General features: G+C 34.9%; 1 protein-coding gene across 1 annotated transcript; it reads left to right on the plus strand.

Annotated features, from left to right (window-relative positions):
- Nucleotides 1–16377: 16377 nt before the first annotated feature.
- On the plus strand, nucleotides 16378–21361 carry LOC133035959 (uncharacterized). The gene is made up of 2 exons (XM_061112413.1): nucleotides 16378–17071; nucleotides 17373–21361. Exons 1-2 carry the CDS (start codon nucleotides 16378–16380, stop codon nucleotides 21359–21361), a joined length of 4683 nt encoding a protein of 1560 aa, XP_060968396.1.
- Nucleotides 21362–26037: the final 4676 nt, after the last annotated feature.

Genomic DNA, 26037 nt, shown 5'->3' on the forward strand with positions numbered 1-26037 from the left:
GATGTAGATTTGCCTGATTACTTTCTCGAATTAATTTTGGTTTATAATGGTCGTTTTATTTAAGAGCCATAAATCCAGACATATGAAATCAATTTTATTGATATTTGCATGGAGGGTTTCCAATTGAAGTATACTAAATCTAAAAATAAAAATTTCTCCTCATTCCTCTCTCTAATGAAAATATAATTATTAGAAAATTAAAGTAAAAGTTTTCAAAAAGTTTATTTGATGGAGATAAATCTCTAATCACAAAAAATAACGTTAATAGTTCTTAAGCTCAAGATTCTTGTAAGTCTGTTGGTTCTTATTTTGATAGATCTGTCAATTGCTCCTAAAAATATCACGTTGATACTAAATTGCTTTCACATTGCTTTCATTTTTTTTTAAGTTGTTAATAAGTTTCTTTCAGGTTGATGCTTAGTTGATTTGCGTATTAAAATAAAATTATTATTTAATTATTTATTCTTTCTTATTTAATTTTCTAAATAATAATAATAATAATAGGGTTTTTTTTTTTTTTATTTTTTTTATTTTTACACTTCAAAACAGTTTTTTTTTTTTTGCATTTTTACGGAATTCTACATAGGAACTCCTATTGCAACTAGCGCTGCAACCTAAATTGCAACAAAAAATTGTACAGAAACCCCTATTGCAACTAGCGCTGCAACCACTTTAGAAATCCAAACCGTAAATTTGAAAAAAAAAAAATTAAAAAAATAGTATATATGGTAAAAAAAATTAAAAAAAAAAAGTTTTTAACAAGAAAAATTTGAAAATAAAGTTTGAGTTAAATATTTTTGTATGAACATATTTTTGATATAGTGTAAAAAGAGATATCTTTTGATATTTTTTTTTAATTAAGTATTAAATTAAGCACAGAAATTTAAATTTGTGATTTAATTATTCGTTATTAGATCAAAATTCGATGGTTTGATATTTTTAAAATTAATATTTATAGTTAAATTTGTTTAGTAACCATTCATGGGTAATACCCATTAAGAAGTGTTCCATACTTAATTATATTTTTAATTTTTATTTTTTTATGTGTATTTTTAAAGTTTTATATATTAAAAGAAAACTACTTATTAATTTTTTATTTTATTTTAAATAATAGAGTCTTAAAAATTTAAAGAAAATAAATGTAAAGTTTAAAAATATTAAAATTGAACATATATTAATAAAAATAATAATAATATTATAAATAATATATTTATATTTATATATATATTTAAATTAATCTAAAATAAATATAAGTTCAATTAACCTAAAACAGATAATATTAATATTTATATATATATTTAAGTTAATTTAAAATAACTAATATTAATATTTATGTATATTTATAAAACTAACCCTACTAACACCGTTAAATTTAACTAAATATTCTTATATTCTTAAAATATTTTGTGTTTACCGAATTTTTCGGTAACTAAATATTTTTAAATATTAAGAAAGAAAAGGTAATGTAAATAATAGAATAACAAATAAGAGATTTTTACGTGGTTCAGGCGTTAACGATTCTTAGTCCATGAGTCTATTAGGCTCATCTACCGGTAACTGTTTATACAAGTAGAGATACAATGGACTGAAACTCCTTTCTCCCGTGTTCCTCTTGAAGAAGAGGAAGCTAAGTAGGAATATTTTTAGAATTTTTAGGTGTAATACAAATGTGTTTGCCCGAAAATGGGAAAGAATGAGTCTTCTCTCAGAAAAAAAGGAGTCTTCTCACTCTGCAAAAAGTTCTCTTTTTCCCTTGAGCTTTTCAGGGGCATTTTTAGGCCAACTTATCTTCTTGTGCTGGCATGAAGGGATCATACTTGGGCCAAATCCAACCATTGGATTGGTAGGTGGTATTTTTCTCATATGGCATTTAAGGGTGCCAAATCGTACGAGCTAAACCTCCTACGCGTATCGTCCCAAGGCTTTTCCTTTTTGAATTCCCCTTATCCCTAACTGTTGGATCATTTGATGAGGTACATAAGAACACACATGCTCTGTATGATAGCGTGTCGTGAGAGATTACCTCTGATGTCGTACCTGATAAAGTCTGGTCACTAGGTCCGTAGTCCGAGACGTATAGGCAGAGCCTCCCCGAGCTAAGGGTGTAGCCTGGTTCGACGTTTTTCAAAATGTCTTGGCCCTTCAAGGAAAACCCATACTCCTCTCGGGAGAAGATGGCTTTGGTTCCTAGAATTGGAAAGACTTTGGGACACGGATACCCTCCGTGTTGCTAGCAGTCAAGGAACTCCCTATCACGGAAGCTCTTCCAGCGAAGTTGGGGTTTTTATCCTCCCAGAGCATTAGTTGAGAAAGTTGGTCAGTTAATGGCCTCTTAGCCTTTCTTGATTAAAATCCACGTGTCATGATTACGAAAATGCGGATAACATTTACCCCCAAGCTTCCTGGGCGTACCATGGTCCGAGAGCTTGTAGTATCTCCTCCTAAGTGACTCCCTGGCACGTGCGATAAATACGAACTATTTATTACATCACGTCATCAACCACCAAATGAAGTGTCACTATTAGAAGGTATCATCTCCTTTATTTTTTTGTCAGGGCTTTAAATGCTAACTTTTAAGTTTTGCGCGCGTGCTGGGCGCGTGTTCTGTGGGATGCCAAAAAATAGGGGCAATTAGATTTGAGGAGACTTTCCATTTGTTGAGCACTTCTCACGATGCATGCAATGATGGAGGCCAACCGTTGGGAGTCGACACACCTTCATAACTTCTCACTCATTCAATCGTCGGATGTCCCTTAGGTGAACGAGTCAAACCATTCGCTTCTCGTGGAAGGCACCCTTTCCTGGTACCCAATAAATACTTTCAGCATCCATTTTTCACTTTACATTCTTTACTGCCTGTCGTACTAGAGTTATAGCATTTGGTTTCATCCATTTCTTTTGTCTTATAAAGCCATCTTCTTAATTCCATACCCAGGCACACACTTTGCTGGCTAAGACGCAACATCAGGATCACCCACCCCATTTCCTCTTAACAACCGAGAAGTTTTCTTTTATCACGACTTACTTGATGTAGCGTTCTTTGGGAGTTGTGATGGTGCATGTTGTGTGCGACTATCTACTTAGGAATATTGGCATCGTGCCTACGGTGTTTGAGAGTCCTGGGATCCTGCGTTATGCTGACCTATTTTGTTTTGTACTAATGTCTGGCAGGTACATTAGGTCTGCGATGGAGAGGACAGTTCTTCTAAAGCGGCATGCGACAGTACCCTTGACAGAAAAAGGCAATGGCTTGAGATAACTACTTTTGAAACATGGGCCCACCCCCAGCGCCATGATCCACCATTGAGGCTGGGCCAGCCACGGTCGTACTACCCTTCTACCATTCCAAAAATACCCTCCATAGGGTTCACTTTCTGAAGGAAGACCATTCCATTTAATCCTCTTGATATGTAGAAGGAGAGGGAAGTGAACATGGCACTAAAGGAGCGCTAGGAGGCAGAGAAGGTACAAATTTGTAAACGGGCCACTGTGCTCTCGGCAGTGCGAAAGGCTGAAATCTTGGATGGCCTGTACACCTTGCCCTCTGCTGGAAGGACCGTGGAGGTGGAGGCCTTAGAAAAGTGCCTCGCTTTCAAGGTAGGGAGAGAGGCTGCCCCCTTTGCCATCAAACACCTGAATCAAGTGGCCTGGATTGCTTTAGAGTTGCCTAAGGAGACTTGGGCGTCATGCAGCATCGTGGATGTCTTCGCACTGGCCCACTCTGCCAAGCACCAGGCGGTCGGGGTAAGGCCTCAATATATTCTTTTGCCCTTTTCATTCTTTTATTAGATTCTGACCACCGTTCTGACATTTAGCTTTTTCACTTCAGCTTATTTAGACAGGTGGCCTTGTTGGCTAAAAGGATTGCCCACGAGGCTGGCACACTGGTGACTGAGCTAGAGCAAGTCAAAGCTGACAATCGTGACTTGCGCAACGCTAATGACACCCTTCTGGCCAAGCTTACCGAGGCCAAGCTTCAGATTTAGAGCTTGAAGAAGCAGAATCAGCTGTTGGAGGCCAATTACGCTCAACAGACAAACCTCATACGCGGTATGAAGGCCATTCATGACCTTTACTGGGAGACAGTAGCGCGACTGTCTAGAGCGGAGTCCTCTAACCCGTCTGGTGGCGTCCAATCTTGAATTGCAGCAGGCCTTTTGAATTGTTGTTGTCTGTTGTTTTTTAAACATCCCTTTCACTGCACTTTTCAATTCGCGAAGACAATCTGACTTTGCCCTGGCCGCGGGGGCTATTCGAAATAGTATATAGGGTTTTTTGATGTTCCTTTCTGGAGATTTATTTTGGTAGACTTTTTAGGGGCTGGTCATGTCTTTGAAACATTTGGTTCCAACGACCAGTGTTTCAACTTGTCCTGTTAGTCTTAATCATCTCCTTGTCGATCCAGGGATTGTTATTAGGTTTTACACTTTCGTCCTCGGAGTTGCAATACTTTTTACTTTTTCTCGCTACTTGACCTCCTGCTTGGGAAGATGACTTACTTAGAATTTGCTCGGAGATAGCTTCCTTTGCAAAAAGGAGCCTTTGCTTTTTCACACATCTTCTTCAAGCTTTAGTTCTTTTACGAGGTTGAGTTCCGGGAGTAATGCCCGCAACCGCCTTAGACTTTTAGGCATTTTTCTTACTTTGATTCTTGTCAGCCTAAAGTTTTAGCCATTTATGCAACTTGATGAACTAAACTTCTAAGAAATTCATAGAGATTTGTAAGAAGGAATTTGGGCAAATTTTTTTTTTTCAATAATTTTGGCCAAATACGCATCTTATATCCCTGGATTCGTACTTAAGTTTATCTTTTGAGGAAAGAATTCTAGCGTGTTTCCCTCGAGAAGACTTGGTTGAAAATGTTTCCTAATTTTGGTTGCACATGTACATTGAGTTAATAACCTTGGCAAATGGATGTAAGGAATTATGGGTGTCAGCAATCAAGCGTACCACACCCCCAAATGAGTTGGGAATTTCGGTCTCAAATTCTCGATCATTTTCCTGGAATCTAACTCATCTTGTTTCTTTTTTATTCTTGTCTTTGAGGAGGAGGTCCAGGTGCAGTCCTACTTTGCTCCAGGAAGCATACTATTCATCTAGGCCATGTCTTGCCTCTCCATGATTTCTTGGAGAAAATTCTTGAAGGTTTAACAGTGATCTCCTAGCTTTCATGGGGAAAAGCCGTAGGATTTTAGCCAGGAACCTAGGTGGATGGCTGGTCGCAAACGGTTCCTTCATGACATGGACTTTGTAAGGGAAAGTATAGGCTCTTGCTGTTGGGTTTTATGCCCTAAATAAAACTCATTTCAATATAATCAGATTTACTTATTAATATAGATCAGAAATAACATTTAATGTTGCATGGTTCACATGATTTATTTCATGATTATATGTACATAATGTATAGATTCATCTGAAACCCTTTTCACATACTTGATCCAGTTTATTGTGCCGTCAACACATTGGAAAGTAAACATGACTATGTGAATAAAGTTTCCTAGATTTATCAGACATAGGGTTTTACTGATATGATAATCTACAACAAGAGTTTACTTGTATTTGGAGAAATACTATGTTCTTTCCAGAGCATTGGTTAAAGTAAAGCTCAGGTTGGATGCATGGAGTATGCATCGGAAGGGACCGATATTGAACTTTGACTTAGATTTAATTAAACTTACCGTAAAATCTATTCAAGTCAATATCGCCTAGTTGATCCTAGATCAAATGATCTTAATCCTGTTATGATTAGGCTCAATCTTGAAAGGCTATTCGTGTTCCTTGAATTGTTAGTTAAGCCTGCTTTTAGGTCAGGGTGATACGTACTTTTTGGGAACACGGTAGTGCAATTGAGTGGGAGCGCTAGCATAAACATGGAATCTATAGCTTCTATCTGGCGAATAGTAAGCAAAGGATGATCACCTTCGAGCTTGACCAAACGAAAATAAATGGTGGAGATCTCATTTCACATAAGCTGAAATATCATTTATAGGGGGTCAAGTGTTTTAAGGATAAAATACATAGTAGGGTGTTACGGTAATTTAATCCCTTTACTGTGTAGATCATTCATATAGAGGATAGTTGATCACATTAGGATTATAACAATGGATAACTAATGATGTGTCTATATGGTGGAACATATAGAGCATTCTATATACTGAGAGTGCAATTCTAAGTTCTATGCGTGGATTCAACGAAGAATTAATAAGTTAGTGAATTTTAGTGCTAAATTCTTGATCTACTTATTGGAAGCTCGGTTATATAGACCCATGGTCCCCCCACTAGTTGAGATAATATTGCTTGTAAGACTCATGTAATTGGTTTTGATTAATCAATTATAATTCTCAAATTAGACTATGTCTATTTGTGAATTTTTCACTAAGTAAGGGCGAAATTGTAAAGAAAGAGTTTATAGGGGCATATTTGTTAATTATGATACTTTGCATGGTTCAATTAATAAATATGATAAATGACAATATTATTTAATAATTATTTATAGTTATTAAATAGTTAGAATTGGCATTTAAATGGTTGAATTAGGAAATTGGCATTTTTGAGAAAATCAGATACAAAAGGTGTTAAAATTGCAAAATTGCAAAGCCCAAGGCCCAATCCATTAAAGGTATGGCCGGCCACCTATTGAGTGTATTTTAAGTTGATTTTTTCATTATTTTAATGACATATAATTCAAATCTAACCCTAGTGGAATGCTATAAATAGATAGTGAAGGCTTCAGGAAAAACACTTCTTCTAATTCAGAAAAACTGAGCCTTTCTCTCTCCCTATCTTTAGCTGCCACTTCTTCTTTCTCTTCCTTTGAATTTCGAACTTCCTTAGTGTATGAGTAGTGCCCACACACATCAAGTGATACCTCAATCATAGTGAGGAAGATCGTGAAGAAAGATCATCAGCAAAGGAGTTTCAGCATCAAAGATTCAGAGAAAGAGATCCAGGTTCAGATATTGATAATGCTCTGCTACAGAAAGGAATCAAGCGCTAGATATCTGAACGGAAGGAGTCATAATATTACGCTGCACCCAATGTAAGGTTTCTTAAACTTTATATGTGTTTAATTTATCGTTTTAGAAAGTTCTTATTTAGGATGTTAATCAACATACTTGTGAGTAGATCTAAGATCCTGGTAAAATAATTTCCAACACTTGCGGCATGGCAAACTTTTGGTTTCCTGGAGGGAAAGATGGTCCTGCGTCCTTACATGGGCAACCATCATGTGCTAAGGTCCGCTTCAATTAGCAAGAGTCATGCTAAATTTTGTAGTGGCAAACTTTGGCTTTCAATAGGAAAGGCTAAAGGTGCACAAAAAAATTCAGACAATGACTTTGCTTGCCAAAGCTAGAGGGTGACATCACTAGGCATGTGGCAGGCTTTAAGCAGTCCTTTCCTTCTGGGAAGGAGGGTTGAAGACGTGCCATACCCATAGTGATCTTTCTTGCACAAGAAAAAACGTGCACGCAAGACTCATGTTGAATTTTTATAAGGCAAGCTCCGACTTCCGTGAGGGAAGGCTCGAGTTGCATAAAAATTTAAGCGATGATTTTGCTTGAGAAGATCAAAGGGTGAAAGCATCACTGGGAGTGAGACAGACTTCAAGCAGTCCTTTTATTTCGGGAAGGAGTGTTGAAGACGTGCCATACCCCCAGTGATTTTTCTTACACGGAAAGCAACGTGCATGCGAGAGTCATGTTGAACTTTAATGAAGCAAGCTTCGACTTCCAGGAAGGAAAGCTGAAGTTGCATAAAAATTCAAGGAACGACTTCACTTGAAAAGATCAAAGGGTGAAAGCATCACTAGGAGTATGACAGACTTCAAGCGGTCCTTCCATTCTAGGAAGGAGGATTGAAGACGTGTCGCACCTCCATTTACCTTTCTTGTACAAAAAACAATGTGCATCCGAGAGTCATGTAGAGTTTTTATGAAGCAAGCTTCTGTTGGATATTATTTTACCAGGATGTTAGATCTACTCACAAGTATGTTTATTAACATCCTAAATATGAACTTTCTAAAACGATAAATTAAACACATATAAAGTTTAAGAAACCTTACATTGGTTGCAGCGGAATAATATGACTCCTTCCGTTTAGATATCTAGCCCTTGATTCCTTTCTGTAGCAGAGCATTATCAATATCTGAACCTGGATCTCTTTCTCTGAATCTTTGATGCTGAAACTCCTTTGCTGATGATCTTTCTTCACGATCTTCCTCACTATGATTGAGGTATTGCTTGATGTGTGTGGGCACTACTCATACACTAAGGATTTCGAAATTATCAAGGAAGAAGAGAGAGAGTGGTCAGCTAAAGATAGGGAGAGAGAAGGCTCAGGTTTTTCTGACTCAGAAAGTCTGAAGAAAAGTGTTATTTTCCTGAAGCCTTCACTATCTATTTATAGCATTCCACTAGGGTTAGATTTGAATTATATGGCATTAAAATAATGAAAAAATCAACTTAAAATATACATATAGGTGGCCGGCCATACATAAGTGGATTGGGCCTTGGGCTTTGCAATTTTGCAATTTTAACACCTTTTGTATCTGATTTTCTCAAAAATGCCAATTTCCTAATTCAACCATTTAAATGCCAATTCTAACTATTTAATAATTATAAATAATTATTAAATAATATTGTCATTTATCATATTTATTAATTGAACCATACAAAGTATCATAATTAACAAATATGCCCCTATAAACTCTTTCTTTACAATTTCGGCCTTACTTAGTGAAAAATTCACAAATAGACATAGTCTAATTTGAGAATTATAATTGATTAATCAAAACCAATTACATGAGTCTTACAAGCAATATTATCTCAACTAGTGGGGGGACCATGGGTCTATATAACCGAGCTTCCAATAAGTAGATCAAGAATTTAGCACTAAAATTCACTAACTTATTAATTCTTCGTTGAATCCACGCATAGAACTTAGAATTGCACTCTCAGTATATAGAATGCTCTATATGTTCCACCATATAGACACATCATTAGTTATCCATTGTTATAATCCTAATGTGATCAATGATCCTCTATATGAATGATCTACACTGAAAGGGATTAAATTACCGTTACACCCTACAATGTATTTATTCCTTAAAACACTTGACCCCGTATAAATGATATTTCAGCTTATGTGAAATGAGTACTCCACCATTTATGTTCGTTTGGTCAAGCTCGAAGGAGATCATCCTTAGCTTACTATTCGCCAGATAGAAGCTATAGATTCCATTTTTATGCTAGCGCTCCCACTCAATTGCACTACCGTGTTCCCAAAATGTACGTATCACCCTAACCTAAAAGTAGGCTTAACTAACAAATCAAAGAACACGAATAGCCTTTCAAGATTGAGCCTAATCATATCAGGATTAAGATCATTTGATCTAGGATCAACTAGGCGATATTGACTTGAATAGATATTACGGTAAATTTAATAAATCTAAGTCAAAGTTCAATATCGGTCCCTTCCGATGCATACTCCATGCATCCAACCTGAGCTTTACTTTAACCAATGCTCTGGAAAGAACATAGCACTTCTCCAAATGCAAGTAAACTCTGTTGTAGATTATCATATCAGTAAAACCCTATGTCTGATAAATCTAGGAAAACTTTATTTACATAGTCATGTTTACTTTCCAATGTGTTGACGGCACAATAAACAGGATCAAGTATGTGAAAAGGGTTTCAGATGAATTTATACATTATGTACATATAATCATGAAATAAATCATGTGAACCATGCAACATTAAATGTTATTTCTGATCTATATTAATAAGTAAATCTGATTATATTGAAATGAGTTTTATTTAGGGCATAAAACCCAACAAACTCCCACTTGCACTAATATAAAACAAAAAGTGCGTTTCAAATAATCTCAACACCTTGATATACAAATCAAGTGTAGTAGTAGTAAACTCCTCGTAATAGGATCTGAAAGGTTGAATTAACCACAACCTTTTCTCCACTATTACTCTTCCTTTAATCACAAAATCATTGATAATGTGAAATTCCTCTCTATGTGTCTACTCTCTTGGGATACTGGATTCTATACCTTTGGCAACTACTTTTGGTTAATCAGGAAATTAACACTAGTGTTTAAGGCAATTTGGAATGGTGCCAAAGATGTATAGAACTTTCCTTAGACTGAATAAGTACCTTTCCTGCAGCTTTAACATTCAGTCTCTCTCTGGTAGACCTAGAGACTTCAGATAGGTTTTTACACTTCTCCAAAATCACTACTCCACCCCCAGAGTAACCACCATCTTATCAGAAAGACTTTCTAGCACAAAGGCAAATTTCAAAATCTGATATGGTGTAGTCTAAGAGTTTTAAACACACCATTATAGACTAACATATAGTTCCTCTTCTTAATCTTAGGATTTACTTGATTGTCTTCCAATGTTCTTCTCCTGGATTAATCTGATACCTACTCATTACTCCCACTCAACAGTAGGTGTCTGGTCTAAGGCATGCAAAAGCATATCTAAGACCTCTCACTGTTGATATAAGAAATTCTTTCATGGCTTTATCTTTTCTGGAATAGTTGAGACTTTTCCTTAGATAAATCTATGCCTAAGAAGTTGTGAAGCTTCTATAGATTGCCATTAGAAAGAAAATGCTTCAGCATCTTACTAAAGTAAGTTGCTTGCACTAGAGTAAGTAATTACCAGGTATACCACAAGCCATAGGTTTAGATAAACTCAAACCTATAATACTAGGAACAGGAAGTTTTGTTAAGTCCATTGAATAGACTTATTAACTAAAATTTCCTTTTATGTCCTTGTAATAGAAAACTTTAGGTTACTCCATGTGAATGGATTAAACCATAGTTCTATTGGCTTTCTTCTTAGTTTCTTATCTTGACAATCCATTACTTGTTTAAACTCACAATGAATTTTAATCACTAGTATCTCCCAAGTCATAAAGGTGAGTTCCTAGAAACTCTCCCACTACGACAAGGCACCGTGAATTATGTCTAAGAAAACTAAATGGTATTAATCTCTTCGGTTGTGACAAGACAACAGAGGCAGTGGGATCATCATATGTTATATAAGATGATAGAACACTTTTGGAATCAAGAATAAATATCTCCTTTATTTTCTACTTGTTTTCAGACTTAGTCATTTTCTTAGAAAAGTAGTATTTGTTTGAACAAACACTTTCTTATCTATTGACAATGGGATGGTCCACCCCTAATCACTTAGAATAGCTAAGAAACCATGGTTAACAGTTCTAGCTTTTCTTAAGATTTTGATTAGGTCATCCATGAATCTAGTAATGATTTACATTAAGTATACAACCATTACATCATTCTGAAATTGTATTACCATAGAAGGAATTAGGCAACGACTAGTAACTAATCATCAATATGCAACTCGAAATTTCTGGGGAGGTAAGTTTGGATATAATTCAAAAATCAATTTAATGATCTTTGAACTGCATATCAACTAATTATTTCTCCACCCCTATCAGTTCGCAAGATCTTTAACCACTTACCTTAATGGTTTTAACCATTACTAGAAATTAATGAAATTTTTCAAACATTTCAAATTTCTTTGCTTAAGGTATAATCTAGAGTTATCGTGTTAAGAATAGAACGAAAAACTCATATCCACCCCTGAATGTACATCCATCTGCGAATGAGATGAACTACTTTCAGTGGATATAGGCATATTAACTCTTTGCAGAGATTGATCTTGTCAAATCCACTATGAACAAGATACAAATGCCATAGATTAAAAAAAATGGTAGTGTCTTTTGATGAAATAGGTTTATAAAAGAATTCTTAGAATAGTGCAAGTAGATCCTGGTCACAGAATACCTAACTCATATTCCATACAGTTTGAATCCATTAATAAAAGATGGATATTAAACACTTGAGAAAGTGTAACTGTATTGTATCTGGAATTAGAAATATATGAAAATTTCTGTTTGGATTCTAAAATTAAAGTCAAAGACTTAAATTCAACCAAATATAATGAGTAATTCTTTCTTGGACCACCACTACTAATACAAACTCTAAGTCAGATTTGCCTTTACAAGTAGGAGATTTCTAAGATTGAGGATTTATATCAATTGGGAATAGAATTTCGGGATTATAATCATATGCGTCATTTAATTTCTTAAGAGAAAATATAATGACATGAAATGATTTATAGACCATTCATCCAATGATATGTTTTGAAGCTAATTCGAAATGAATAAGCTAAGAGGAATTAGGATAATTTCGTTTATAAATAAGAATCCAACGATGCTTCGATTAGCGAAAGACAAAGTAATCTTATTTATGTAATCTTCTTGTTTCATATTGTAAAAATACTAGTCTAAGGTGTCATCAATTGATGAACAGCTAGATGTTGCATATACAATATTTATCTTTCGAGATCTTACACTATTATGTATGTCTAATGGTGAAAATCCATTAGGGATTTATCTCATTAGAAAAACAAACATGTTAGACCAACAATGAAGATTCGAAATTAAACTACAACTTAATAACAGAAAATAACATGGTTCAATATAAATTCATACACTAATTCAGAAATTATAAACATATAGCAAGTAGGAATGACAAGTGAAAATACTAAAACTTACAATCCTAAATAATTTCCAAGGTTTTCAACAAACTGATATCAGTGTCCCGTTTAGGCGAGAGTCAAAGCTACCATTCATTGAATAGAGTTGTCAGCTCGTCTAAAATGTTAAACATTCTAGCAACCTTTTATTCGATCAAGATTGGAATTCAGCGTTGTCCCGTTTAGGCGAGAGTCAAGGCAATTCTATCTTATGAGCTTCCACCATTGTTTCATAATTTGCAAGTCAAGTATGGTCGCCACCATTAGGGTGATCCATACCATACAAAACACTTACAAACTACTTATCATGCGAGGTTAAACGGTACGAAATTGCTAATGAACGTTCCTCCATTAGGGAGGATTACTCACTAAAACAAACGCGGTGTAAAACCCACAATGGAGATCGAATATCTTAATAATAAAGCTCATTATTTAAAAAGAGTTGTATTTTCTTTGATTCTCTTTATTTATTCTATTTATTTTAAATATATATTTATTTAATTAAAATTTCCAATTTAGAATGAAGAATTCTAAATATAAATTTTAATTTAATATTTATAAATCTTACTTAGATGGATATGTAATAATATGAATTATTTCCATCTTAGTAATAATTTCCAATAAATATTTAGAAAAATATTTAATTTAAGTTGTTACAAAATTAATTTAAATTAATTTACAACTCAAATTGATTTTCTATAAATATATATTGCATTTCGAAAAATTAAAGTATTTAAGAATACAATTTTCGAAAAAATGCATATTAAAATAAAGAATAAATCCTGGAAAAATTATTCTAATTTAATGTTGGCCCAAAATTAATTAATAAAATTAATTTACAACAAAAGATATAATTTTCCTATTTAATTAAATATATAAGAAAAATTACAAATATTTAAGTATGATGATGAAAATCAACTTAAATATTAATTTTCTATTTAATTAAATACACTAGAAAAATACTTCAAGCAAAAATATCACCTATCTAGATTTTCTTTGACTAATTAATTCAATTTCTAATAATATATTTTAATTCAATTTATTTTAAATTAATCAATAAATGAAAAAATCATTGATATAAGTTGATCCAAGAATTAATTAAAATTAATTTACAACTTTATCTATTTTTCAAGATAAAATTCGAAATTCTAGCATTTAAGAAATGCAATTTCGAAAATTGATTAATAAAATAAAGAAAAAAAAAATATTTTGAAAATTATTTAAATTTAGTTGAAAAAATAAATTTCAACTAAAAATAATTTTCTATTTAATTAAATGTCATGAAAAAGAAATATTTAAGTATGATGATAAAAATCAACTTAGATATTTAATTTTTCAAATTAATTAAATGTATTAAATTCAAGAAATAAATAATTAAGTGTAGAGAAGGCTTAATTATTAATCTCTAGTTTAATACTAGGAAAAATATACTTAAAATAAATTGTACCAAAATTAATTATATAAATAATTAATTTCACAATTTATAATATTTTCCTATTTAATATTAGAAATAATAAGTAGTCTAGAAATAACTATCTAGAAAATATCTTATTTGACTAAGTATCTTTTCCACAAAATTTGAAAAAATATCTAATTTAAGTTGTATTAGAAAAAAAAATCTAGAACTTAAATATTTTTCAAATTTAAATTTAATTAAATATCAAAAATTAAGTTGTAACCACTTAATTTGAAAATATTCCATTTTAAGTTAATATTCGAAAAGATATTAACTTAAAAAATATCTAAAGAATCTTAATAACCAATGCCTAAAATTCCTCAACTTAATTTTGAAATTTGAAATTCAAAAGATATTCAGATTTAAGTTGGTTAGTTGAAGATAACTAAATATCAACTTAAATAGGAATATTTAATGAAAAATTTAAATTAAGCTCCAGAAAGAATCTAGATGGTTATAATTCTATATTTAATTAAATACAAGAAAATACATATAGTTTAGCTTAGAATAAAAAATTCTTTAAACTATATTTTTCTTAAATTAATTTCAAAATAAATGAAATTAATTATGTTGCTAATCAATTTTATTAGGTTAAACTAGTTTAATTAACCTAGTACAATCATTCAAATCAGGCAAATGGGCCTTCACAATTGGGGTGGTTTGTGTGAGGGGGTGCTGGGTTCAGTATGTCGTACCCACTTCTATGGCTCCCAACTCTCACACAAGGCCCAAAAGAGAGGAATTTAACCTTAATAAGAACAACTGTTATTAATTGAATAAGCCCAATAACTAAATGGGCCTAAATAAATTCTATCAAGAACTATGATAATTTATTTTAGCAACAACAACCTATATGTATCTATAATCAAATTAAACACATAGGCTCACACAGGCACACTTTGGATGGGTCCTATCATGTTGCTAGGTCATACACAGATGAAAGAAGATTGTAAATTATACCTGTTACAAATTATTATCTTGACCAAGGGAGCCATTAGATCATTAGATCTGGCAAAAAGTAACCATGGCTATTTGCAATCAAGTAATAATATGTTTTGAAAACTTACAAACAAGCTAAAACACATACTCCTGCAACAAGGTTAGCTGGATAGTTGGATGTAGGATTTATTTAATTTTAAATTAAATATTTAATTTCGAAAATAATTAATTAAATAAATAAAAATAAAAAATTTCGAAAATTTTTAAAAAATTTGAAAAAATTCGAAATTTTAAATAAAAATTTAAAATTAAACCTACAATTTTTGAAAAATTAGGTTTCAACCAACCTAAATATCATTTCAAAAATTTGCTAACTACTTTTAAATTTTAAATGTTATTTTATAAATAAAAATTAAATAAAAAATTAGAAAAGATAAATAAATATCTTTTTCAAATTTTAAATGTAATTTAAATAAATAAAATAACAGATCGATATATCAAAAAGTGCCTTTTTTGGTCTGTTACGGTTAAGTGATTTTAACTTCCTTTGCCTTCTTTTTAACTAACTTCCCTTTCAAATTCTTTGTTTTTCCCTCCCCTTTCCAGTTTTTCTGGGTTTTTTTCCTTTAGCCTTCAACCTGTTTGTTTCTCCTTCGTATTCCTTGCACCTCATGTTCCTTGTTGTTCCATCTTTCGCCTGGTTTTACTCCGATCATGGATCCTATTGTTACTGCTCTCAACACTACCCTTTCTCTTACGGAAGAGGAAGGCTCTGTTTTTACTCTGCCACAGGACTTCACAGCTTCATCATTCACACATTCCAACCACATGTTCATTGCTCGTGTTCTTACAGAGAACTATGTCCATAAGCCATCTTTTATTGACCAAATGTCTGGACACTGGAAGGGTCGTTTTCCTGCTGTTATTTCTGCATATGGTGAGGATTTATTTAAGGTTTCTTTTGGTTGTGTGGGTGACAAATTAAGGGTGATGAATAAGGAACCATGGCATTTCCAAAACCATCTGATTGTAATGTACACTCCAAGTGCTCTGCAGAATGTCTCAATGAATGATCTATCCTTCACCCCTTTTTGGGTTCAAATTTATAGATTGCCCTTTTTAAGTAAGTCAAAGGCGCTTGGAAAAGCTTTGGGTAATCTCATTGGAGAGTTTATTGATGTCTTTGAAGATTCACTTGATGAGGGTTGGGGTCCCTTCCTTCGGATTCGTGTCAATTTGCCAATAAACAAACCCCTTCCTCGTGGCCGTATGATAAGCCTTCCCAAAGTTCGTGATGAATTTTGGATTGATTTTCGTTTTGAGCGTCTCCCATAATTTTGCTTTGAGTGTGGTTTGCTTGGTCACCCCTTTGAAAAATGCATCAAATTTATGGAGAGAATGGATGATGGTAATGATGATGACCTTCCCTATGGTCCATGGTTGAAGGGTGCCAAACTCCCTTCTACGGGTTACGATAAATATCGTACTGATTTTGCTAAAGGAAATGCTTGGCCTTTATTAACCCGCCTTGCCCGAAACACCTTCACTTCAACCTTTCCTCGCCTTCACTCTGCTGCCAAGCCTCAACCAAATTCGTTTATTGGCCTTGAATCTTCATCAACGACCTCTGATTCTAGTCTGCCACACAACACTCCAATCATTCATCACCAACATAATCCTCAATCTTCCACCCCCATTTCCCCACTGCCTCCTGCCCCTACCAATTTCCAAAGCAAGTCTACTCAATTACTTACACCATCCTTTCACAGTAACTCATCCTCCAAAACTACTTTAATTGATATATACTCTCCAGATATTGGCTCTTCATCACGCCCAATTTACCCTGTAGCTACTTACCCTCCCTCATTAACACCAGTTATCTCTACTACTAACCCTCCTCATAATCATTTATCTTCTCGGTCTCAACCTATTTACACTCCTTCAACCTCCACTACACTTTCGGGTATCCTTCCTAACCCTTTCTCTGTTATGGCTGCTGCTAACAAAGAAAATTTACCCCCTGCTTCCACCCCTAAACGGCACAATGATTCTCTCACCATGAGACAATTTCTTAAACGCTGCCGTAATCAAGGTAACAGGCTGACCCCTCCCCTTTGTCATTGGGAGAAATTTCTGGCCAAAACGTTTCCTGTGATGTCATGGATTCGGATGGCTTCATTGACAACTCCGCGGAGATTGCTTTGCAATCCCGCGACTCATTATGAAAATCTTGAGTTGGAATGCTCGGGGATTGGGGAACCCGAACGCATTTAGACACCTTCGATTGCTTGTTAAACAACAATCGCCCCAAATTTTGTTTCTTACGGAAACAAAACTTCCTCCAAACTCCATCTCTCGTTTCAGACAATCTTTGAATTTTAATAATGGTTTAGAATCACCTCGTTCTGGTCTTAGTGGTGGTTTAATGCTCCTTTGGCAGCCAAGTATTGATGTTTCTCTACTTAATTTTGGGCGTACTTTCTTTGATTGCTATATTAAGGAGGATAATGAAGCTACTTTCCATTTTACTGCTTTCTATGGGGCTCCGAATGCTATTGACAAGGCTGATTCCTGGGTTCTATTGAAGAGATTGGCTGATGTCTCTCCCTCCCTACCTTGGCTTGCCATTGGTGATTTCAATGATATCCTTTCCAATCATGATAAATCGGGGGGCTGTCTTCGTAATGAGAAACAAATGGAAGCTTTTCGCAAAGCTTTGGATCATTGTAAACTTCATGAATCTCCTTTTGAAGGTGATCCTTACACTTGGATCAAAAATAGGACTGGTGTTGATACAATAAAAGAGCGCCTTGATTGGTGCTTTATTAATCACCTTTGGGACTCCACTTTTAACACACCTCTCATTCAACACTTGGACTATTTTAGTTCGGATCATAGAGCAATTTCCGCTGTTTTTGCACCAGTTGGTAGTCGGCTACAGCAGTACAAAAGAGTTAGTAGATTTCGATTTGAGAAAATTTGGCTTTCAGACTCACAGAGCAAAGATATTATTGCTTCTTGCTGGAATACTTCATCTGCCATTAATCCTATACAAGCTGTAATCTCCAACTTAGGTGATTGTGCTAATCATTTGCAAAAGTGGCACATCAGTAAATATGGTAACATGAGAAAGAAAATTTCTGATGCTCAGCTTCAAGTCGAATCTCTGAATAATGCTCCTACTCGTACGGCTAATACAGTGCAAAATCTGAAGCACTCTGAAGCAATTCTTGAGGATTTATTAGAGCAAGAAGAAATCTATTGGCACCAACGATCTCGGGTGGATTGGTTGTCTGCGGGTGACCGTAACACTAAATTTTTCCATGCTAAAGCTTCAGCAAGGAAATCTAATAACTCCATCAAATTTTTGGTTAATGAAGGAGGCCATCGGGTAACTTCTAAATCTGGTATGTTGGCTGCTATCCATGATTATTTCTCCTCCATTTTTACTGCTTCAACTTTGGATGAAGAGGCGCTGGCTGCTACTTTAAACGTCATTCACACTTCAGTCACGGCTAATATGAACCATGAGCTTATCAAACCTTTCACTGAGACCGAGGTTGAGTTAGCTTTACATTCAATGGCTCCTGACACAAGCCCGGGTATAGATGGAATGTCTCCCATGTTCTACCAGCATAATTGGGATACTGTTGGTGGTTTAATAACAGCAGCTGTGTTAAGTGTTTTGAATAATGGTGCTGATTCCACAGATCTCAATCAAACACTCATCACTCTTATACCAAAGATTAAAAAACCGCAACGACTTTCAGATTACCGCCCAATCAGCCTATGTAATGTGGTTTCTAAGCTTATCACCAAAGTTCTCGTCAACCGGTTCAAACATGTTCTTCCATCTGTTATCTCTGATACACAAAGTGCTTTCTTGCCCAACCGATTGATAACTGACAATATTCTTGTAGCCTTTGAGTTAGTTAATGCTATCAAGAACAAAACGACGGGACGCAATGGTATTGCATCACTGAAATTGGACATGAGCAAGGCTTTTGATCGTGTTGAATGGAGATTCATTGAAGAAGTCATGACTAAAATGGGATTTGCTTGTGAATGGATCACCCTTATTATGAACTGTCTGCGCACTAACAGCTTTTCGTTTCTGCTGAATGGTGAACCTTTGGGGTCTCTTATTCCATCTCGGGGTCTTAGGCAAGGTTGCCCACTCTCACTATATTTGTTTCTTATCTGCTCCGAAGGACTTTCAAGATTACTTCAACATGAAGAGACCAGCGGTAATCTCAAGGGTTTCAAATTAACTCGGCATGCTCCTTCCATCTCCCATCTATTTTTTGCCGACGAAAGTCTCCTCTTTTGCCAAGCCAATGAATCTTCCTGCCTTGCTCTTAAAAGATCTTTGGAAATTTACAAACGAGCCTCGGGTCAGGTCTTAAATACTGATAAATCAGTCATGTCCTTCTCTCCCAACACAACTTTGGCGGCTCAAATCTTTTTCCATCGACAACTTGCCATGCCTATCTGTGAATGTCATGAACGATATTTTGGATTGCCTTCATACTCAGGAAGGGATAAAAAACGCATGTTCAGTGACATTAAAGAGAGAATTTGGAAGCTCATGCATAATTGGAGTGAAAAAATCTTTTCCGCAGGAGGGCGCGAAGTGCTCCTCAAAGCAGTGGTTCAATCTATCCCAACCTTTGCTATGAGTTGTTTTCGCTTACCTGTTTATTTTTGCAATCAACTGGAATCTATGATGGCCAATTTCTGGTGGGGTTTGAATGAGAATGGCAACAAAATTCATTGGAAATCATGGAATCTTTTATGCAAACGGAAAGATAGTGGTGGTATGGGTTTTCGCTCATTTGTTCACTTTAATCATGCTATGCTTTCCAAACAAGCTTGGAGATTAGTACAACAACCCGATTCATTGCTGGCCAGGGTGTTGAAGAGTAAATACTACCCCAACAACTCTATACTTGAAGCTAATCCAGGGCATTCTCCCTCTCTAACGTGGCAAGGAATTCATTGGGGTAAAGGCTTACTAGTTGCGGGTCTACGATGGAAAATTAGCGAAGGCTGTAGAGTGAACATTTCAAGAGATCCGTGGATGCCAGGTCATTCCACTTTTCTACCATACCATTACTCAGGTCCACCTGAAGCAGTTGTATCTAATTTGATTACAGATGAGAGGATTTGGGACTTGAATCTGCTCAATGAGTGGTTTTCTCCTCCTGATGTCGACCGAATTCTCACGATACCTCTGAGTTTTTTTCGAAAGGATGATGTACTTATTTGGAATCCTAACTCCTCGGGTATCTACACAGTTCAAACTGGGTATCATTTCGCTGCTTCACTTGAAGATTCGGACAACAGTTGTTCTTCATCGTCAACTGCTGCTTGGTGGAAGTTTCTATGGTCGCTGAAATTACCTCAAAAGATTAAAATCTTTGTTTGGCGTACCTTTAATGAGGCTCTTCCAGTTGCTACTGCCCTTGTTAAACGAAAGGTAATCTCAGATTCAACATGTTCCATCTGTCATCAGGCTTGGGAGTCCATAGGACATGCTTTATTTGGGTGCAAATATGCTAGGGCGGTCTGGAGGCACTCTAATTTTCTGCTGGACTGGAATAATTCTTCAACAATGCGTAAAGGTGACTATCTGGTACATTTGTCTTCTATATACTCTAAGGTTGAGATGGAACAAATTCTTTGTATCATGTGGTCAATTTGGACTGAACGAAATAAAGTGATTCATGGCAATCGGGCCAAATCTGCCAAGCTTCTATCTTCCTTTGCTTTGAATTACTACCAGAATTTCTCCATTGCACAGCAAAGGCATAGTACAGATCATCCTCCTCAGAATTCTGGTTCACCAACAGCAGCAGCAGCTATACAACCGTCTGCTACAACAATTCCTCAACCTTGGAAACCTCCGGATACAGGTCAGCTAAAGCTTAACGTTGATGCTGCAGTCGACTCAACCAAGAAAATTACTGGAATTGGAGCTTTAGTCAGAGATTCCAACGGACATGTAGCAGCTGCCTTCTCTAAACCAGTAGTAGGCTGTTTCGATTCGCACGAAATGGAGGCCATTGCACTGTTTCATAGTTTAAACTGGGTGCTTCAGCTTCAACTTCCAATATCACAAATTGAAACGGATGCTCTTCGGGTTTCTAATGCTTTATGCAAACCTTCTTCTGCTATCTCTTCTTTTCAAGATTTGATTGTAGATATTTCTAGTCTTTTATCCTTTTTCCCTAATGTAAAAATTTCACATGTTAAGCGCTCAGCTAATATGGCAGCTGATTGTTTGGCTAAATTTGCTCTAGGGGTGGATGAGACTTGTTTTTGGACGGATTTTTTACCTCCGCCAATGAACTCTGTTATTGTAAATGACTTTCATATCTAATTTATAATAACAAGTTTATTTCTCAAAAAAAAATAAATAAATAAATAAATAAAATAACAAAATTTAAAAAATTAGCAAAATATCTTATATCTATTTAAAATTACATGATTATAAATATCTTATTTTAAATTTAAATAAGGTCAAAATATCTAAAAAGATTTAAAAAAAAAAAAATCTTAAAAGATAAGATATAATTAAAAATATCTTAAAAGATAAGATATTTTAAAAATATCTTAAAAGATTTTATAAATATCTTATAAAATCTGACCTTAAATTTAAAAAAAATAAGATATAATCAAATTTAAAAATAAGATAGATATTTAAGCAAGAAGATAAATACTAATTCTATTCGAATTCAAATTACACTAATATCTTGAATTAAATTAAAAAAATATTAAATTAATTCAAAATGATAATTAGAATCGAATTAGGAATAGTAATAGTATATATACAAAACCATACAAAAAATTGGAAGTTAATTACATGAAAAAGCATGAAAAATCGAAGAAAAACAAAAAAATTCGAAACTGTACCGACAGATTTGCGATCGCAGGAAAATATCAGCACAGCCCCGATTTTTTCAAATCTTCAAAAAATCATAACTAATTCAAATAAAATCCAAATTGAGTTCTGTAAAAGGCTAACTTGCTTAATTTTTTCCATACTATCCAATAAAAATAATTCCAGAAACGAAATCACAACTATTTTTCACGAAAATTTCACAAACATCAATAAATCATCAAATAACACTCAATACAACATGATACCATCCAAAGAACATACAAACAATCGTTTTAAAGTCCAAATTTCTTGCAAGTAAATCAATTACCATGGCTCTGAGGCCAGTTGTTGGATATTATTTTACCAGGATGTTAGATCTACTCACAAGTATGTTTATTAACATCCTAAATATGAACTTTCTAAAACGATAAATTAAACACATATAAAGTTTAAGAAACCTTACATTGGTTGCAGCGGAATAATATGACTCCTTCCGTTCAGATATCTAGCCCTTGATTCCTTTCTGTAGCAGAGCATTATCAATATCTGAACCTGGATCTCTTTCTCTGAATCTTTGATGCTGAAACTCCTTTGCTGATGATCTTTCTTCACGATCTTCCTCACTATGATTGAGGTATTGCTTGATGTGTGTGGGCACTACTCATACACTAAGGATTTCGAAATTATCAAGGAAGAAGAGAGAGAGTGGTCAGCTAAAGATAGGGAGAGAGAAGGCTTAGGATTTTCTGACTCAGAAAGTCTGAAGAAAAGTGTTATTTTCCTGAAGCCTTCACTATCTATTTATAGCATTCCACTAGGGTTAGATTTGAATTATATGACATTAAAATAATGAAAAAATCAACTTAAAATATACATATAGGTGGCCGGCCATACATAAGTGGATTGGGCCTTGGGCTTTGCAATTTTGCAATTTTAACACCTTTTGTATCTGATTTTCTCAAAAATGCCAATTTCCTAATTCAACCATTTAAATGCCAATTCTAACTATTTAATAATTATAAATAATTATTAAATAATATTGTCATTTATCATATTTATTAATTGAACCATACAAAGTATCATAATTAACAAATATGCCCCTATAAACTCTTTCTTTACAATTTCGCCCTTACTTAGTGAAAAATTCACAAATAGACATAGTCTAATTTGAGAATTATAATTGATTAATCAAAACCAATTACATGAGTCTTACAAGCAATATTATCTCAACTAGTGGGGGGACCATGAGTCTATATAACCGAGCTTCCAATAAGTAGATCAAGAATTTAGCACTAAAATTCACTAACTTATTAATTCTTCGTTGAATCCACGCATAGAACTTAGAATTGCACTCTCAGTATATAGAATGCTCTATATGTTCCACCATATAGACACATCATTAGTTATCCATTGTTATAATCCTAATGTGATCAATGATCCTCTATATGAATGATCTACACTGTAAAGGGATTAAATTACCGTTACACCCTACAATGTATTTATTCCTTAAAACACTTGACCCCGTATAAATGATATTTCAGCTTATGTGAAATGAGTACTCCACCATTTATGTTCGTTTGGTCAAGCTCAAAGGAGATCATCCTTAGCTTACTATTCGCCAGATAGAAGCTATAGATTCCATGTTTATGCTAGCGCTCCCACTCAATTGCACTACCGTGTTCCCAAAATGTACGTATCACCCTGACCTAAAAGTAGGCTTAACTAACAAATCAAAGAACACGAATAGCCTTTCAAGATTGAGCCTAATCATATCAGGATTAAGATCATTTGATCTAGGATCAACTAGGCGATATTGACTTGAATAGATATTACGGTAAATTTAATAAATCTAAGTCAAAGCTCAATATCGGTCCCTTCCGATGCATACTCCATGCATCCAACCTGAGCTTTACTTTAACCAATGCTCTGGAAAGAACATAGCACTTCTCCAAATGCAAGTAAACTCTGTTGTAGATTATCATATCAGTAAAACCCTATGTCTGATAAATCTAGGAAAACTTTATTCACATAGTCATGTTTACTTTCCAATGTGTTGACGACACAATAAACAGGATCAAGTATGTGAAAAGGGTTTCAGATGAATTTATACATTATGTACATATAATCATGAAATAAATCATGTGAACCATGCAACATTAAATGTTATTTCTGATCTATATTAATAAGTAAATCTGATTATATTGAAATGAGTTTTATTTAGGGCATAAAACCCAACAACTTCGACTTCCGCGAGGGAAGGCTGGAGTTGGATAAAAATTTAAGCAATGACTTTGCTTGAGAAGATCAAAGATTGAAAGCATTACTTGGAGTGAGACACACTTCAAGCAATCCTTCCATTCCAGGAAGGAGGGTTGAAGACGTGTCGTACCCCTAGTGATCTTTCTTGCATAAAAAATAATGTGCATGTGAGAGTCATGTTGAATTTTTATGAAACAAGCTCTAGCTTTCGCAAGGGAAGGCTGGAGTTGCATAAAAATTCAAGCAATGACTTCGCTTAAAAAGATCAGAGGGTAAAAGCATCACTGGGAGTGAAGCAGACTTGAAGCGGTCCTTCCATTCTAGGAAGGAGGGTTGAAGATGTATTGCACCCCTAGTGACCTTTCTTGCACGAAAAATAACGTGCATGCGAGAGTCATGTTGAATTTTTGTGAGGTAGACTTTGGCTTCCGCGAGGGAAGGCTAGAGTTTCCTAAATATTCAAGCGATGACTTCGCTTAAAAAGATCAAATGGTGAAAGCATCACTGGGAGTGAGACAGACTTCAAGCAATCCTTCCATTTTGGGAAAGAGGATTGAAGATGTGTCATACCCCTAGTGATCTAACTGGAGCCTAAGTCAAGTGCTCCTTTAATTCTGGAAGACTTCTTCACACTCCTCAACCCATTCAATTTTCTTATTTCCTCGCAACACATTGAAGAATGGAATGCATTTATCTGTTGGCTTTGAAATGAACTTATAGGGGGTTGTGATCCTTCTAGTAACACTCTACACGTCCTTGTGCTTCTTGGGGAAAGGCATGTTGATGAATTCCTTGATCTTCTCTGGGTTCACCTCAATTCCCCTAAGAGTTGACAATAAAGCCCAAGAACTTGCCAAAGGAAACTCCAAACGTACACTTTTTTGGATTAAGTTTCATCCCATATTTCTAGAGGACTAAAAAGGCCTCCTTGAGATCTGTATTGTGTTCTCTGAAAGTTTTAGACTTTACTAGCATATCATTCACATATACTTCCATATTCCTCTCCAATTAGTTTTTGAACATTTTATTAACAAGTTGCTGATACGCGGCTCTGGCATTCTTCAATCAAAATGGTATCACTTTGTAACAATACAACCCTTTATCTATCTAAAAGTTGGTGTGTTCTTAGTCCGTGCCATGCATTTTAATTTGGTTGTAACTGAAGTATGCATCCATGAAGCTCAGCAACTCATATTTGGTACTGGCATCCACCATCTGGTTTATTCGCAGAAGGGGGAAGCAATCCTTGGGGCAAGCTTTGTTAAGGTCCTTAAAATAAATGCACATTCTCCATGTGTCATTGGTCTTAGGGGCCAAAACTAGGTTTCCAACCATACTGGATACAATGAATCCTATAGGAAGTCATTCGTAGTTAACTTATCCACCTCTGCCTTCACTACCTCTGCCCTTACCGAATCTAAGAGCCTTCACTTTTAGCGAATTGGTGTTGCATCTTCCTTGATGTTCAAGTCAAGGGAAATGGTATTGGGGTTGATCCCCATCATGTCAGAATGGATCCATGCCAACACATCTTAATTTTCTTTGACGGTGTCCACAATCTTCTTCTTCACAACTGGATGTAAGTTTTTCCCCACTTTAATGGTCTTAGTGGGATCTATGTCGCAGATGTTGACCTCTTCTACATCCTCCAGCAGCTCAATTACTCTTTCTATCCCCACTATAGGATCCAACTCATCTTTAAAATCCTCCCAGATGGCTTCAGTTTCTACTTGAGTATCCATTCTGAGAGTAATAATTGCCTCTTCCGGGACCATGAACATGGTCTAAACAGAAACATTGTAACGACTCCTTGCACTTTTCTGATCACCTCTGACTACTCCAATGTACCCATTGTCACAGGAAAACTTCATCCACAAGTGTCTTATAGAAGTTACTACCCCAAAGTCCACTAAGAT

The sequence above is a fragment of the Cannabis sativa genome, chromosome 3, assembly GCF_029168945.1.
Source record: "Cannabis sativa cultivar Pink pepper isolate KNU-18-1 chromosome 3, ASM2916894v1, whole genome shotgun sequence".
NCBI classification, from domain to species: Eukaryota; Viridiplantae; Streptophyta; class Magnoliopsida; order Rosales; family Cannabaceae; genus Cannabis; species Cannabis sativa.